Source organism: Gnatocerus cornutus, chromosome 6, assembly GCF_029298725.1.
Source record: "Gnatocerus cornutus isolate USDA-ARS CGAHR chromosome 6, icGnaCorn1.1, whole genome shotgun sequence".
Taxonomy (NCBI): Eukaryota; Metazoa; Arthropoda; class Insecta; order Coleoptera; family Tenebrionidae; genus Gnatocerus; species Gnatocerus cornutus.
In genome coordinates, this window is record NC_142238.1 from 17,697,006 (window position 1) to 17,715,930 (window position 18,925).

Sequence of the window (18,925 nt, forward strand, 5' to 3'; positions counted from 1 at the left end):
GATAATTTTTATTTACGCTTTTAGATGGCGCATCCACCATTCCTCGCTTTGTCTTGAAATCCACACCGCTGAAAAATTAATGAAGACTTCCTCATCAATTAACACTGTGTATCCGCCCCCTCAAACAGCGTTCTCAGTCGGGATAATAATTCGCGAAAACGATCCATCTTCCCCAAATAAAGCCACACTTGTTCCTTTTTAATTACCACTCTTTCTTCAGTTACCTACAGAAACTGATATTAATGAGTCTATTTTCCGATAAATCTCGCTGAAAAGATAATTTATCTTTACTTAAAAGCGTCTTTTAAAGAGATTAAAGCGGCTTACATTAGGACGTTATTTATCATACTAAACCTTTTTTATATTCATATGTGGGGCTTTTATGTGATTAATTTATCTAGAGACTTTATTACACTGCAATGGCATCACCGTCGTGGCAAAAGTATGCAAATTTCACGTTAAAATGTATCAGGCGGTGTAAGAAAAGGGTTTTTTAATGAGCTTTGTATTCTTGTGACGGTGTTCATTGATTGCAGGCTTTACTCAGAGGAGCCATAAGTCAACAGTCGGCTGTAATCTTGATCTGCATGGCGATGGACAGGTACTTGTGCATGTTACATCCGGCGAGGTATCACAAGCATTCCAGCAAAAAGGTGAGCTAAAAAAACTGCAATTACGTTACAATTTTAACCCTTTGTTTGTTTAATAAAGACCAAACCAGCATTGTTAAATTTAACCGAAAATTAATTTTGTCGCCGAGAAATTTCCCATCAATCATGCATTTCCAGTCCAGCTCAAAAGCCGTGTTTTTTCGACACACTTTAGAAGTTGGTAACCCAGATTTGAGACGGATCTCTGCACCAAACAAAGTGTTATTGTGTTTACTCAGATCTGTTTACTACAGACTTTGAAATGCACAGATCTAGGGAAATTCGCTTGATTATCGCACACCGTCTAAACATTGATAAAACAGCCATCTTCAAATCAAATTATACGCTTTTGTATAATTTTGATCACACAAGGATACGTTAATTACGCAAAGGAATGCGAAACGAAGCATGAATACGTTCACACGACACACTTATCGAATTACAATTTTGGTGGATGCGCCGGGACTTTTCTTAACTGTTCGAATTTGTAACACTCCGGATCTGTGTCAGGTCACGTTCTAATTACAAGTGTGTAAAATTACTTTTCGGGGAGAAGATAAGAAGATGGTGTAAACCACGAAATCGGACAGCGCGTTCACTGCAGACATTAATTAAGAAAATCAATATGGCGGTAATTTCGTCTATAGTTACATTCGGTGGTCGTAATTGAAACGCGAAGTGGCCCAACTAAAGTCAACGTGTCAAAATTTACCCAGAAAAGATTATTTAACGAGAAAGCTTTAATGAAGATCGGATTTCGTTTCAAAGTTTGACGCATGATCTGATTAAGAGTTTTTGGAAATATTACTTGAGATAAATTAAATTAGTAAAGCGTCTCATTATTGAAACAATTTCCTGGAAACTTCGGTGAAGAAGATTTAGGTTTTTAACGGAGGCGGGGATGTTTCGCACTTAGACAAAATCGCGGGAACTTAAGCGAGATTTAGGCTGTTTTGGGGTTTAATTACGGAAACACAAGAAATCTTACATGATTAAGTCGCTTTCAGGAACTTGTTGAACGTTTAATGGCTAAACTAAATTATAACAGTAGTTATAATAGGTAGGTTTCATCACGCTGAAATTACTTTTGTCTGAAGTATAAATTATTTTTCGGGCCTCCAAACCCGAAGAGTACGAAGTAAATTTATTACCTAAGCGGGCTAAAACATTAGTTGTGGTCGTAAATCATGAAAACTATCGTTGTTTTTGTTTTCAATGAAGGGTAAAAATAATGGGGTTTATTTCGAATTGTTTTGAAAATTTTCGCGATTCTGGGCGCATCCACCATTTCAAACGAAATCTGAGGGATCATGTTTGCGCTCTGTAAACATTATGGTACAATGTACGTTCGCGATTTGTTGTTGAAAATAAAACAGTAACTTCGTCACGACTGGTAAATTTAATCGCAGTTCCAGACCTCACCGTTAAATTTAATTAAAAAGTATAGCCCTGAACCGAATAAAAATGTAAATATCGCTCCAAACAATAAGCGTTTTCGGCTTGAAAAGTCTTCAATCTTCCTCCCTCTTTGTCTGATCGAAAAAACTCGAAATCAAGCACTCTCCCGAGAATCCTGCGTCTTTCATCCGGTCATTTTTCTCCGACATTTTTTCGCCGCCCCCGGCACTATCTGTTAGTAATGTTCTAATTTTGTAGCTCGCGATCGCAAATGGCTCAGATAAGAGCGTCCTAATTACAAATCAAGCGCCGTTAGTCGTTCATCCAAGATTTTTAACGTCGTGTCTAACGGCAGAAAACACCCTGTTTTATCATTAATGAAAACTGGGGCTATAATGCGAGTATGCAAATTCGCTCCCCGGTGCTAACGGCGGTCTGGAACGAGGACGAAAAATACCCGAATTAATTCAGTTATAGATAAAGCTCTTATCTGGGAGTTTCGACGGCGATAACTCAACTGGGGAACGGGGTTCAACATCTGGACAATCGCAAATTCTGGATTTGCGGTGTAGTTAATCTCGCTTGCAAATTGTCTTGCGACTTTCTAATGCCTCTTTCGCTACGTATTAAAAATCTGTTCGGGGGCTTTTATCTTATCGCTTTTCTGTTTCAGCTGTATCGACGCCCGTACATTTTCTTGTCTCGCTTTTGCGATTTTTCTATTTGTAAAATAAAACTTTGATACCAAGCGACAAAAAGTTTTGATACATGTCTGCACGCTTCGATAACTTTTATTGTAATGAATGTGGAACGTCAATGCGGGAGTTATTAAAGTTAAAGTGTCAATTTCACGTGTTGGGGAGTCTTATAAAAACACGAGGAATTTTAGGTGACAGTCAGTTCCGAGCGATTTTGTAATTTTTTTTCCTGGTTTAATTGGGTTAGCTGCTCGGGACTGGAAAGGTAAAAAATTGAACCAAAGGAGACGGAGTAAACATCGACATTTTTTACAGAAAATAAATTTCAACTTTTTGCGACCTAATTGCAATTTCTAGTTGTACGCGAGTTTTAGTTAATAATTAAAAATGAGGATTTCCCTAATTTAAAACTTTGTTATTCCCGTGTATAGCGAGAACGAGAAGTTTGTTTAGCGTCACGTTACGCTAAAAATTAAGTAAAAACCAACATATATTTTTTGTAATTTAATATAATAAGAGGCGAAATAATCTGCTTTAAAATGTATAAAAATCAGTGATACTAATTAATTGGGTAAAGAGGATTTTTGGAATATTAATATCGCTCTTAAGAAATTTTAATTTCTGCGTCTCCTTTTTTTTATAGCATTTATAATATTCATTTGCGAAGAAAGTCATCTTTAAAAGTGACATTTAAAATAGTTCATTTTGTTTTGCTAGTTGGCATCACTGCATAAATATCAATTAGGCCAATTTGTGTGCCGTTTTGTAAACTAATTAAATAAAGTTCCGACAAAAATTTACGGAAGCATGAAATTCTGGGGATTTGAATTTAAATTAATCTTTAATTGTTAATCAATTGTTTGATTTGAATGTGCTACCAACTGATAAAATTTCCCCAAATGAGTGAATGACGTTTCAAATTCAAACCAGAAATCAAAATAAATCTAGAGCTTATTGCTATGAGTCCACCCTCTTATGAAAATTATTGGGCTTTTAATTTATTAGGGAGAAAATTAGGAGAAAACTGACCATAGCTATTTTTGAAGTTAACACGTTGTCAAAGTTAGATGGTTTAAATTTCAAATTCAACAATAATTAATTAAAGATTATGTTTAAAAGAAAGGATTAAACAAATTGTGGCACGTTGCGTCAAGGGCAAATGCTTTTGCTGCCAACAGAGGTGTGTTCATAAAGTGAGACGTCTGTTGGCGCGTGTGACGTCAGACTGATGTGATTAACACTCTGAGATTCGCCAAAGTATTGTTGCGTTTATGAACGGTTACCGTGGTTATTTAAATGTTCGAAAAATAGGTACATCAACTACATACAAAACGCAATTTTCGGGAAAATTTATGACAAAAACTACACCAAACTTCTGATATCGACTTATTTTTTCGAGTAAACTTGAGTTATTATACATCAGTGTACGCAGAATTTTACGCAGATTCCAAATCTGGGATTTAAATTCAGATCCGACAACAAATAACTGAGGTATGGCCGATTAAAGTTTCGGAAAGTTGATTTTCATTTTTCGTCATTTTTCGTAATTTTTAAAGTTAAATATCTCGGAAACTATTTGAGATATTGAGATGCGGTTTGCGCCATCGTTTTTCTCGGCTCATTTTACGTTAGAAAAAGTGCTTAAAAGCCCAAAATTCGATAGTTGATTTTTCGCGAAAAAAAATTGCGACTCAAACGATGAAAATTTTTCATTTTTTTTATTTTTGGCCATAACTCGTAAACGATTCGTCTGATAGATCTCAAATTTGGCCAGTAGATAGATTTTGAGCTCCTCTTTCGACTGATGAATAATTCAATGCTATTAAACGTCATTTTCATTTTGAAAACATTGATTGAAAATCACCCTAAAATGATGTTTTCAAAACAGTTTTTGGCCAATACCTCGTTTATTTATTAAGCAAACTCAACAAATTTGGGTCTCATTTTACGCAGAATTTCACGCTGAATTCAAAAATATGATAATTTTTTTAAATTTGTCAATAAATAACCGAGTTATGGCCGTTTGAAATTTTGGGTTGTCGCCAGAAGGCCAAATTTTTGAAGGGTCAAAACAATTCGTGCTCGATATCTCGGAAACTATTTTAGATATTAAGATGCGGTTTGCGGCATCGTTTTTCTCGCGATTTTTTACATAAGAAATCGTTTTTAGATTTTCCAATAGTCGAAATTTGCAAATTTTTGCGAAAATTCATGATTAAAACTATACCAAATTTCTCATATCGATATCTCGCTTATTTTTTAGAGTAAACTTGAGTTATTACACATCAGTGTACGCAGAATTTTACGCAGATTCCAAATCTGGGATTTAAATTCTGATCCGACAACAAATAACTGAGTTATGGCCGATCAAAGTTTCGGATAGTTGATTTTCATTTTTTCACATTTTTCCCAATTTTCAAAGTTAAATATCTCGGAAACTATTTGAGATATTGAGATGCGGTTTGCGCCATTCTTTTTCTCGACTCATTTTACGTTAGAAAGTGTTCTCAAAAGCCCAAAATTTGATAGTCGAATTTTCGCGAAAAAAAAAACCGCCTCAAACGATGAAAATTTCTAATTTTTTTAATTTTTGACCATAGCTTGTAAACTATTTATCCGATCGATCTTAAATTTAGCCAGTAGATAGATTTCGAGCTTCTCTTTCGACTGATGTATAATTCAAAGCCACTAAACGTCGTTTTCATTTTGAAAACATTGATTGAAAATCACTCTAAAATAACGTTTTCAAAACCGTTTTTGGCCAATGGTTCGTTTATTTATTAAGCAAACTCAACAAATTTGGGGCTCATTTTACTCAGAATGTCACGCTGAATCCAAAAACATGAGAATTTTTAATTTTCGTCAACAAATAACTGAGTTATGGTCGTTTGAATTTTTGGGTTGTCGTCAAAAGGCCAAATTTTTGAAGATACGAAACAATTCGTCCTCGATATCTCGGAAACTATTTCAGATATTGAGATGCGGTTTGCGCCATCGTTTTTCTCGCGATTTTCTACATAAGAAACAGTTCTTTAATTTTTTTACAGTCGAAATTTGGAAATTTTCGCAAAAATTCGTGACTAAACTGATATCGATATCTCGCATATTTTTTAGAGTAAACTTAACTTATTATACATAAGTGTACGCAGAGTGCGGAGACCTATTTTCAGGTTCAAATGGGTGCGGCTTACTTAAAAGATTAAGAAACAATGATTTATGGCAACAAACATTTGACGTGCATTTGAAAGGAGCGTTTTTCATCGGGTTTCTGAGTCCGACGATTTTCGAACACTCTGTGCGTTTTTAGCGTGGTTAGTTGTCAACGCACAAAATATTGTGTTTAATACGCCTGGAAAATTTTTGGAAATACTCGAATTTCAACACTTTTCTTGCATTTCCAAAAGAACATTTTCTAGTCTTTTGAAACGAATAACTGTTGTGCGTTTCCGTAATTTTTGTTGGCATTTATAATACTCATTTGAGGCAAGAAAATCCGTTTTTGGAAGCGTAAGCAGTCAAACGTGAAATTTAGAATAGTTGGATTCATTTTGCTAGTTGGCATCACTGCATAAATGGCAGTTGTGTCAATTCGTGTGCCGATGTGAAAGCCAATCACTCTCTAAATAATGATAAAATGTAAAATTACACAAAAAATTTACAAAATTACAAAAATCTGACATTTGAAATTAAATTATTTTTTATTAATTGCTCGATTTGATTGTGGTGCTACCGACCTCCAAATCGATAAAATTTCCCTAAATGTGTAAATGACGTTTCAAAATCAAACCAGAAATCAAAATAATTAACTATTAATTGTCAGAGTACAAAATGTTGTGTTTAACACGCTTAGAAAGTGCTTTGGAAGTGCTCGGAAATTGAAATCCTCGTTTTTCCAAACGAACATTTTTTAACCTAATAAAAACCTGAAATTCCAGATAGTAAAAACTGTTTTCTATTTCTCCATTTTATTTTTCAATTAGAAAAAGGTAAATTTTAGCAAGAATTTTGAAGAAATCTATAACAATCTAATATAAGAAAAATCAACTTCTATCTAAAATTCCCCGTTGCACGCGCAATTTCGAACCTTTTTAAGTTATTAGGCGCGGGACCATGTTCGCCCTTCATGATAAATTTCCCTAACCAATCACCCCAAAAAAAACCGCATCAAAAACGTCGCCTTAAATCACGCATCCATCATGTCAATAACTCCTTGGAAAATCACTGTTCTCTTTATCGAACCGTCTTTCGTTTTTCTACCGTAACTGATCGCTTTGTCAGTAGTGAAAAGGCGTCCATTCCAGTGTCCGACATCGTGCATTCGCATCGTTGTTAAAACTTGCACCGAACTCCCCAAAAAAGCAAGATTTATCTCCTGAAATCAAGTCGCGAACATGGCTGAAAGTCGTTATGTAAATGTTATATATCCTGTTTTGGTTGCAGGGTTGTGTCGCCATTATAAGCATGACGTGGATAATGTCAGTGACTGTTTTCTCGATTTTGGTGCTCCCCCGAGGAGGTTACTACTTCAATCCCACGGGAATGATGGCGTGTGAACCGTTTTATCCCAGGGCTTCCATAAGAATTCTGGCGGCTTGTGGGTTTTATTTTCCGACGACGATGATTTTAATGTATTGCTATGGCTCGGCTTTTCATGTGAACAAGTTGAGACTGAGGAAAGCGGGCTGCAGCACCATTGCCAGTCCGGACGACTACGGCGGCACGAGCATCGAAAAGGTAAGAAAGACCTCCATCGTCAAACCACATATTAAATATTTATTCGGGCTTTGGTGTTTTGAAGTTTTATTACTTTATTACCATTGATCTTAAAAACTGCTTGTCTTTTCTTTGTTTTAAAGAAAGCATTGTCAACCCAACAACGTCTCTCGTTTTTGTCCCGAAAGTATTTACTGATTATTTACGAAATTCGCCCGAATAGTTGAGACTCCAGCGTCGTGCAAAAACTAACGATCTCTCGAAGGGATTTAATGATGGAGTAAATGCGTTCTCGTCCTTTCATTCTCATCGAACAAACCGCTACATCATCATCATTCTGTCAATAATTACGTCAACTCCGGACTCAACTATTTCTCTTAGAAGCTAATCTCTTGATTGATATTGCAAATAACCACTCGAGGTTCGACAATTATTACGGGAGAATAAAGAAGGGTGGAAATTTTGGAGTCGGTCCAATATTCCTTGCCAATGTGCTTAAGGACATTTGGCGCCTTAGTACAGAACTATTTAGCAGAGAATGTGTTGCATTTTCTCCGCAATTGCGGAGAAACTACGCAAAGTTTGGTGGGCGAATTAAAAATTGCTTGAAAGTTTTACCAGTTTGATGAAAAAGTTTGTCTTCGAAGAGTTTTATTAAAATAAGTTATTTGTTGATTGTACCTAAATATAGAAAACGCTAATTTGAACATCTTGATAATGAGCAGCGCCCACCCTAAAAATTAATAAACTCCATCTAAATTGCGCATTCTCTTTTGACGAAGCTAGACATTTTGAGTCAAATGCAAAAAGGGAAGTTAATGAACTTTAAAAACGGAAGAAGTTCAGTGTAATAATCTTCTATGCTTTGCTTTATAATAAACATTTCTATTAGGTACATCAGAAGTCTCGACTTCAGTTTTTTTTGTTGCTAACAATATTTTAATTGTTTATTTCCTGAGCAGTTTGTTTTGTTTTGAATGTCTTTATTTACAACATAGTTGTCAGTCTTGTAATGGAATTATCAAGCTCAAAAATTATAAAAGGCAATAAATGATGTTAATTTAATTAGCCCTAAAAATGGTAGAGGCCCCGACTCCAAATCTAATAAAGCACATTCCAGCCTCCATGTTTCTCTTTGTAAAATACGTTTCTCTTAATAACCAGCGTGATAATCACAAAATACCACTTTTTCATCTTTACTTTTTTACTCTAATTTTACAAAAAAAAATGGTAAAGGCGCCTGATTAACCAGACAATTTTTGCCGGAAAACGCTTGAAAAAATTACGCTCATTTTTTCCTGTGACTTTCCTAGTAATTTTATCATTCATGATCCCAAATGATTTTCTCGGGACAAATCCCCTTCTGATGAGATATGAGCTGACAAAACACGAAGCACTCCATTTTTAATGTTTTGTTGCAGGATCAAATTTTGACAGCTAATTTGCATCAGGATAAATGCCTCCCCATAAAGATCTTCATTTCAGCAACACATATTGTTCCCGCAAAAACTAGTATAATTTATCTCGGAAAAATTTCCCCGTTTCGATTAAAATTATGCGCCACTCAAACAGGGAAACTCTTCACTTTTAATGTGCTGTAGCTGTCGGAAATCAAATTGAAACGTCATGATTCTCATCATAAATTGCATCGGACGTAAATAATAATGAGATGTTATTTATACGTACTACTGCTGGCGAGTGACTCTTTTATTACCCAACGTGCGAATTTATTAATAGATCCATCAAAATTTCAAATTAAAGAGAAAACAGTCGAAACAAAGCTGCGGTTTAATCTGTTTTGCCAGAGATTATTTCGTTTGGATTACCGATTTAATGCTGTTTATTGTTTCAAAGTGGAGTTAATCTTTGTGGAGTGACTTATGAATAATAATGGGAGATATTATATGGATCGCTGCGTGGGAAAAAGTGATCACTTTTTTCATTCTTTTGTATTTGGAAACAAAAGTGAAATCCGACTTTGATAACGTGGTTTGGAATGAAAATGCTAAGTAAACAACCAATTTCTAAACAATATTTTTTCGTGAGCCATCTGAGCCTGAAACTATCCATTTCCCATTGTTTTAGTTCTTTTTACGTCAAAATTCCGCAATCAGCCTCGAAATTTTTTGTTGGAATTTAATGATGCGCGCGAATCGCGCATTATGAGACATGAAAAGACGGGGAAAGCTTTAACATTTTATAACACTACGGGAAAATTGATGACCTGGTGGAACATGAATAATGGAAGCGGAATATGATAACGTTTCTGTATGGCTAATTCACAGTCGTATGTTCTACCATTGCAGTCCCACATCCCGGCAGATTTGCTCATATCTTGCAGAATAGGTGCCAACGGCACAATCAGTCCGGAAAGCCAGACTATAAACAAGACTGTGAAGGAGTCGGAGCAAATGGAAATTTAAGAAACGGAAAGAATGAATGGGAAAAATTAAAATCTGGTATTAGAAAAGTAGTTTTATTCAATTTAACGCCACGAACAAACAAAGCTGCAAGTATAAAATAAATGAAAAATTCCGACAGTGCAGCTTGACGTTAATTATCCGCGTTTGTTTGGCTACATATTAGGGAACTCGGACTGGAAAACCATTGTTTCTTTCCTTGGAAATTTTTAATTAGAAAATCTCGCATTGTTTTGCGTTTATTAAATATTCTTCTTTCGCAAATTTCAGCCAATATTAAAAGTGCACGGTCAAAACCACAGCGTACTAAAATTAGAATCTTCGGTCTACCACTCTTGCGTCTTTGACAGCGACACCTTCACCCTCTTCGGACCTTTCCAACCACCCAATTTACACTGACAATTAAAAAATTACCCTTGAGCCAGTCGCAACAGGTGGAAATTTAAATCAACTCCAGAAATAATCTTCAGCTTACAAAGACTAATTTCTTAAATAATGATTCCTTTCCAGAGCCGAAAATTTATAAAACGGAATTTTACAAACCAACTGCATGATTTATTCATGGAGGTATTACAGAACATTACCGTCACAAACTCGAGAATTTTGTGCACGCAATAACGCGTTGAGATTACAAATAGCTTAATTTTCGGAATAAATTGAGACATAAATGCGACATTTATATCAATCTTCCGGGTATTGGGAATTTATACGCCCTATATTTTCGATTATTGTTGCCTATAACGCGGGCTCAAGACGTGCAGTTATAAGGTGCTATAGAACCATTTGTTTGAGAACGATTCTCCGCAATAGCATATTTTCTGAGCAATTTTTATTCAAATCAATTTTTTCGCCAAACTTTAATTTATCGGTCACAGCGGAAAGTTTGAGTAAATTTATTTGTAAACACTAGATTTATCGTTGTAATTATCTAAAATTAAATCCTTTAGAACTTGAATTAGTTTGAACAAATCGGAAAAGAAAAAAAATCGTTTATGTAGTACAATTGCGTCCAAAAATAATGCACCATGGTATGAACAGAATATGCACCCAACAATACATTTTACCCCTAGAACTTTTGGGTTGATCTGAGCGGTCAGTTTTTGTACAGGGGTGCGTCAGACAACCAAATTTTATTTACAACTCACTCTAAAACTCATGCAGATTGAGTCGACTAAACAACATGATTTGAAGAAATTGAAAGAAATTTTGAAGCATTGTTTGTATTCTTAATCAATGACCCCATTCGATTAAATTAATCACGCATTTAAGTTTGATTGCTGACATTTGATGGAATTAAACATTAATTTTAATTAATGTATTTTTAATTTCTAATTTATTTCTTAAAATTATTGATTATTTTAGCGTTCATTTTTCTTATAGTCAGAATTTTATAACTTTGGTTTAACTCCGCCTACCTTTTACGCCAATAGAATTTTGGATGAAAGTCTGATTCAATCTGCAACACTTTGATAGTTCCTTAATATTTGTCTGAATTCAGGGTAGATCTGTCCACACACAAACCATAAAAATCGACAAAGATTTCACAATTAATTGAATTCCTGCAAGACTGCAAATTTCTTGACAAGTGTGACACTAAAGCCGTCAAATTTTTAATTATGTTGAGTAAAGAAGGCTAGCCATTCCTTGATTCGACAAATTCAAAATCGTCATTTGTTAAAGTTATAAAATTCCTACTATAATATAATTCATTTTCATTGCAAAAAAAGTAAATTTTAGAACAACCGATTTTTAATTCTGATCAATAGTAAGTAACTAAGAATAGGCCGGATTAACGCAATAATTTAATTGAAATTAAATTAAAGTTGCAACTTACTTATGTCACTTTAACATAATGTTAAATATTTCATTGCGTTCTAAATTGTTTGAGTAACAGTATCTCTTTAGCAGTAGATTGTATAAAGACACATTTAACAATCCTAGTGCTGTTAAAAATTTGACAACAATACTAGTGTTGGTAAATCGGTCTTTTCAAAATTTCTTGATTTTGCTAAGCTGTTTACATGTTTTACTGTTTATGGCCAACTAGCATTTATAATTTAGGAAGCATCAATTTATACATTTTCTCGAGTTTTAGTTTTTCAAACATAGTTTTTCAGATGTAAAAACCCCAATAACGTTATTTGGTTTCGTAAAAAACTGTTCGTAAAAAACTGTTCGTAAAAAACGGTTCTGTAAACCGGGTGTATAATTTTTTTAATTATTTGTCTCTAGCTATAAAATATTGTTTTTTCAACTTAGACATAAAATTACATTTTCTGTCATTCTTTGAGACCTAAGAAACTCAAATTTTCTTCATTTTTTTCACTAGTAATTAACTTATGTTTCTACTAACTAGTAAGTGAAAAAGTTACAAAACAAAGAGAGCAAGTGATTTGACATGTCAAAATTGACAATTAAATTTTTATTTAATTTAAGCAAAATTTTAAAAATTTCATACACTTTTAAGCTAATCTAAATTTTAATCATTCGTCAACTCTATTATTACAAGTCCACATTAGATTAAAACAAAACTCAACTTCACACGTTGAGTTAATCTACTATACAGGGTCCGGCAACACTTGTGTCCACCCCCAAAGTCGTCTTTAATTTTAAAAACAAAATTTTGAAAATTTGCATACGCTCATAGTGGACAAAGCTCTAGAAGCCGACCCAAAAATTTATTTTTTATCACTTATAGTTTTGGCGTCGCGACGCCTTAAAATGTATTTTTTAGCTAATTGTAAAGGTTTGTGAAATCAACCCCTAATTTAATTTTTTTTTAATATAAGTGTGATAAAAATATCTCAGTTGATATTTTAGATTTAATGTGAATTGTATTCAAAATGTGAGGAAAAAATACTGTTTTATCAGGTTAGTTTTCAATTTCATTACGTCAAAATTGGGAACTACGTTTACACCGGTCTGTCAACAACTTGTGTCACAAATGACATCTATCCTTTAGATGGTAACAAAAGTCTTACTTGGTGAAACATGCCCGAGTTAATCAAAATTCACCTTCATATGAGTGAATGAAGTGACTTGTGAAATTTTGGTGTAAACGTAGTTTGTCACTGCACCGTCAAAATGTTGAAAACTAACTTGATAAAACAGCGTTTTTTTCGCAAATTTTAAACACCATTTGCAGTAGATTTAAAATAAAAACTCAAATATTTGTATTACAGTTATGTTGAAAAAAAATTGAATTCGCTAATATTACCGCAAAAACTCAAAAATCGCTAAAAATTATACTTTTTAGGCGTCGCGACGTCAAACAAACCGTGATATCAAAACAAATTTTTGTGTCAACTTCTAGAGCTTTGTCAACTATAAGCGTATGCAAATTTTCAAAATTTTATCTTTAAAATTAAAAACGATGACCCTGTATTTGTCTGTATGTCCTGAAACTTTATTTCCAAATATTTTTTCCCCAATTCCAGTTAATTTGAATCAACGAAATGGCTGTAATTTATTGGGGATCAATTCTGGTCATCAGACAAGACCCACCGCTTGAGGGTGATTATGTTTACAGGGTCTTGCGGTAAGTTTGGTGGAAACTGTTTAAAAAGTTAAAGATATAAACGCACCACGTTTCTTTTACCATCACAGCACAGCAAAATAAGATCTAAATAATTTTTGAACAATTTTTTTGCAAATATTGAAGAATTACCATTTTCCGATGCTGTTTGGAAATAAGCAATGTTGCATTATTTTTGGACGCAATTGTACAATACTTGTCTTTCAGTAAAATAAAATCTTAATCACGCTGTTACCCTCCGCAGCGCTGATATAACAAAATGCAAATCCGAAAACTCCAAATACCGAATCAATTCTTTCTTTGAAAGCTGCATTCCAATCGTTTTTTTTGTTCTATAAAAGCGGTTTATCGCGCTTCCACGATCTGTTTCAGCGATACGAAGAAAGGGTTGTATCGGCCGTCCCGTCTCGTCCCAGTGGTGAAATTTCCCTCCACGAAGAAGATAAGTTCAGTACCAATAAAAAATTCAGTGTCAATTTACTCTGAATGCAAACTAATGAAATATGAAACGCGCAAATCAAAAATGGCGTGGAGTAAACTTCCGTAAATAAATCTGCACTTGAAGAAATTTATAAGACAGCATTTTCAGCAAAGTGAGTTCCAAAAGCAATAACGTTGCATTAGCTGCAGCAGCTTGATATCTGGCAAACTTCACTAATGCAGTTTCGGGAAAAATCGTTATAATATCCAAAATATTTATAGACCCAACATCTGCTCAATCGGGGGATTTTGTTTATATAGCCCACGAGATTCCGTTGTTATGAATTTATATGTCTGCACGTGAAGGAAATTTTCGAGTTGAAGGACCGATAACGATCTTAAAGAGGACACTTTTTACTGAAAGATATTTAATCAATAGCGTCAACAAGTTCTTCCATAAAATAGAACGAATGAATGTTCGCTTTGTTGGAGAATTTTTCAAAGTTTCGTCGCCTGAGGCTGCATAAATTAACATGATATTGTTGTGCTACTCTTCTTCCACTGGTGCGATAATTTCGTAAAATAAATTAGTTGTGCGAGTGATTTCTCGAATCTAAAACGAAAGTGAGTTTCGAAGAATTCTACTGAGACAGAGACACTTAATTAAATTCTTTAGCTCGGAAAAAAATCTGTTAATTGGTAATCGCTACGAGCTAGTGAGTGGTGTTGTCACTAATTACAAAATCTACAGAGATCAAACGAGAAATGCAAACTGTCCTGTACATAAATCCCACTGTGGTTTTAATTAAACTTATTATAGTCCTTGTGGTACAATAAGTGTCTCTAATAATTACTATTAATTATCCTCGCTCAAATTTAAGGACACTTATCTAGTTTCAAATTATGCCCTTTGCGGAAATTCATTCAGATCTCGTTCGAACTTAAAATAACGTTCAATCAATAACTGTAATCATATTTAGGACATTTTAGATTAGTTTCGGAGAGAAACGTGATAGTAGGATTGTGTTAACAGAGAACGTGTCATCTCTACTCTTGTTTATTCTCTCCAGAACTTCGTTTTGTTGAAGGGCGGTGATACTGACTTTCCTGTCGTTCCCTTTATAATATTATCAAACATACTGTCCTGAAATTCAAACTAAAACGCCCGGCGCATCCACCATTTTGTATTTTTCCTAATCCAGTTAAATTTATGTCATATTCATGATGTGTCTCCGATAGGAATAGCAAATAAATGAATTTTGTCAGTGTAGACCGTTCCATTTCCGACATCCTCTCACGATACATGTTACCTGAAACGTCAGGTAAATCCTCCGAGAGCAGAACCCTTCCGACGTCATCTTTGCCTAAGAAGAAGCGACAATTATCAACTCGAGCGGACAAACTAATTACGTTTTGTCGATGCAGCTTACCGCGACACATGTCGATTTTTCACCGGAAATATAGACACGATTTCGGATATAAATTATATTTTCGAAGCAAGTTACATATGCGTGAAAATGTCACCGACATGATAAATTACATTGTGTGCACTTTAAATATCAGGGATTTGGAATTAATGCGATTTACTTTTACAGCGGGTTTTGCTGACAGGGAAATGACATGAAGTTGCAAGCTGATTAAGTATAAAGTCACAAGTTATGTAGAGAAAAAATGATACGCAGGGTGAGTTTTAATAATAGAACGTCGGGGGTGATGCTCTGGAGATTATTTCAAAACAGCAATAAAAATAAAATCGTGGGTAATAAAATGCAACACAACGAAAGAGGATCGCGGTTTTGGCTTTATACGAGCTCGATGCTTTTTCGGGAAATCTCTTGAGTGTAAGCATCGAGCTTTGGAGATTTCTCAATGATACAATTTGCACAGAAAATTGTAATGAAACGGCTAATGTGGCAGCGAAGTTCGTGACGAAACTAAGTTACTTTTCGAAGCAGCTAAAATATTGCATAAGTAGTATTTTATGTCGTAACGCGTTAATTTAACTAAAATTCCTCCATCTTCATTATTAACGTTTTAGCTTTGAGATGGCGTCGCAGCAGAAATACTCATCTCCTCTGCAAAGCGAGCATTTTTAATACCGACCTGATTTAACATCATTACCGTCGAGATCTTCAGATCCTGCTCTTGCGGTTGACACGAAATTAGGGAGAAGTTCTCTTAAACTAACAAGGATTGTGTAACTGTATTTGTGGTAATTACGCGTCTGAGCGCATCCTTCAAAGAAGAGTACATCTTTGTCAACAATATCCTCAGTAATTTCACGACAGAATTCAATAAAACGGTTTTTTCTGGGAATAATTCTCGTAATCGATCAACTGGCGTCAACTTGTGAATTGATAAAGATGACTGATAGCTAAAATGGGCTTTACAAACACGGAAAATCGATCAGCAAATGAGACAGATTCTTTGTTTTTCTTGGGACAAAGGGATTGTAAACGTATTTTGTGGCTGAGCACACTTGCGGGAATTTGGAGGAATATGGCGAATTGTCCCAGAGTTGGGCTTAGAAATGTTTGATGGGGAATAATATTAGTCCCCCGGTTGGAAAGTTCGACCTATGGTTACATTTCAACGTTCTCAAAGTTTTCTAAAGAAAATGTGTTTTGCCGAACAGACCAGAACCTCAAGAAATGTAAATTCAAACTAATAATTTAATTACGGCTCGTTTTTCCAATTTAAAATGAGCACAACTTCCCTCCAGTCCAAGATGCAACTTCCTTAAGTTTTTAATAAAATGCAAATTTCCCGCTGCAAGTCGCCCCGTTATTAAAATTAAACTATTAAAAATTCTCCCGTTCCTCCCAGCGCTCTTACTTAATGCAAATAAACAGGATTTAATTTCCGATCGCTCTTTTGATGAATGTTGTTATCCTTTTATAATGAGACAGATGTCCTGTCGTATATCCAACGCAGCGGATGCAAATATTTAAATTTGAAATCGCGTTACGGTTCACCGTACCGTCAACATTAATAACCGCCATCCTAACTATTTCGAACCACTGACTAAAATAATTTAGCTAAAACAACAAAGGTCAGCAAAAGCTACAGTGTTGGTTATCGCCTTTAGCTGTCTGCATAATTCAGCATGTTTCCTGCAGCTCGAAATAACAAATCGTCCGTCAAACTCTCAGTGGAACGTCGTAAATTATCTAGCTATAACACGTAATAAACATAATCGTAAAAAAATGCGATTGTGCTTCTCGTTATTTATGGTTTTGGGGATGAAAAGGAGGAGATTGACGTCTATTGTTTTGAAGAATGCACCTAAACAGCCCGTGGGAATTATTTTTACCACCCTCTAGTTGGTTCAAACTTCCAAACTTGAAACAACGCAAAATTAATCCCATTGTGTACTAAAACCGCCACAATTAAGACACTATAGACTCTAGATATGTAAATTGCTTCCTGTAAACATCTCGAATAGAGGTCGTGGCGGTTTCCTGCATCGTGCAGCCTTTCCACCATTATTAGATTTACTTTTCTCTCCCCAATCCGGATGATAAATTTTTATTCCAGATTTAAAAACGACGCGACGTTAGCAACAGGAAACACAATTCCTCTTCGTTATCACTCGCATCTCTTTGTTTGCACTTTTTAATTGTTGAGAAACACTTGTCTGTGAGAGTCAAGTTTTCCAGTTGGTGACGCAAGAACGACGCTTGAGTACGACAGCGTCCAGAACAATGGCAGCGATGTCTTTAGGGTTCATCGTTCTTGTTACTCCGTGGACCATCCAGGAAGTCGTCGCGGCGTGCACTGGAACGAGAGCCCCTGCAGCTCTCGACTTCTTGGCGACTTGGTTAGCGTTAAGCAACAGCTTCTGGAATCCGTTCTTGTACTGGCTGTTGAACAATAACTTCCGGAGGATCAGCCGAGAGCTGCTGTTTAGTAGGGTAAGTCCAATTACACTATAAACAGAATTATAGAGTCAGAAAACGGTTCTCACGTCAGCGTGATAACAATAAAGCGAGCAATTTTACGATAATACTACGACGTAAAATTGGTTGCATAGTTCGGAATTATTAAATTAGCTTTTTCAATTTATTCGTGGTTCTCTGCGAACTATTCGTCATTGCGGCGCAGCTTTTAATTAAAATTGGAAAACGGCAATTTCCATTTTACGTCGCAGTTTTTCTTACAAAAGTCAAGTATTTGTATCTTTTATTCCCTTATAATAAACCGCAGACGTTGTCATAAATCATTGGTTATATTTTTATAGTAAGGTTTGAGAATATCAAAAAACGTTTTCTTTCTCTGCTCCATTTTTCCGTCGTGGATGGTAAATACAGAATGCGGAGATTTATCATCCTTACAAGTTTCTCGCACTAATTCCATTAAAATAAGCTGTGTTGAAGAAGTTGTAGCGATGTGAACACGTTGGTCGATGTCGAGAAGTTGGTTGTTGGGATTCTTTTTAGCTTTGTCGTATTGAAGTGTTTTCCACGAACAAAAAAATGGTGAAGTTTTTTTGTTTGATGTAAACAGTATTTGAACTATTTGGATGCCTCTTCAATTTTATGTCCAGCTTCCGCAGGTTTTCCATGTTTTCAAACGTTTGGATTTTGCATTAAATCCACTCAACATTCTTTGATTTTTGGTATTTCAATTCTCTCGATTTCGATGGTTTTTTCTATAATACAATCAACTTATCGAATGTTTGGATAAATCCCTGATATTCTCAAATTATTTAAATGCTCCAATGGGATCTTCCCTTAGGTGAATGAGCTTCGTTAGTTTAAGGCGAGTGCCAAGACATTTTTCTTATGGAGAATCCCATGTAAAGTATGGTCTAAATATTTCGCTTATTTTTTCATGTATCAGTTTCGTTCTTATTCTCAACTGCTTGTATTCATATTTTCTTCTAAAACTAAGAATCAAACATTTGAAAAAACATTTAATTTAAAAGTTAAAGGACATGAAAATTCGATAATTTAGGGGTAGTTTTACGAATAGAAGTTTATGTCCGATTTTTGTGAATTTTTAAACTTAGAATTAGTAAAGAATACTTTCAAAATCACTTTCTCGCTAAATTTAAATCGATATCATTAAAATTGGTGTAGTTATGAGTGA

The 18,925-nt window shown here is 34.9% G+C and overlaps 1 protein-coding gene across 1 annotated transcript in view; it reads left to right on the plus strand.

Annotated features, from left to right (window-relative positions):
* Positions 1 to 18,925, plus strand: part of LOC148173560 (trace amine-associated receptor 8c) — a 33,679-nt gene that overhangs the window by 11,740 nt on the left and 3,014 nt on the right. The window contains exons 4-6 of the mRNA XM_088038750.1: positions 537 to 653; positions 7,187 to 7,480; positions 17,494 to 17,748. Of these exons, the coding sequence (XP_087894876.1) occupies positions 537 to 653; positions 7,187 to 7,480; positions 17,494 to 17,748 (666 nt within the window). The remainder of the gene's footprint in view (positions 1 to 536; positions 654 to 7,186; positions 7,481 to 17,493; positions 17,749 to 18,925) is intronic.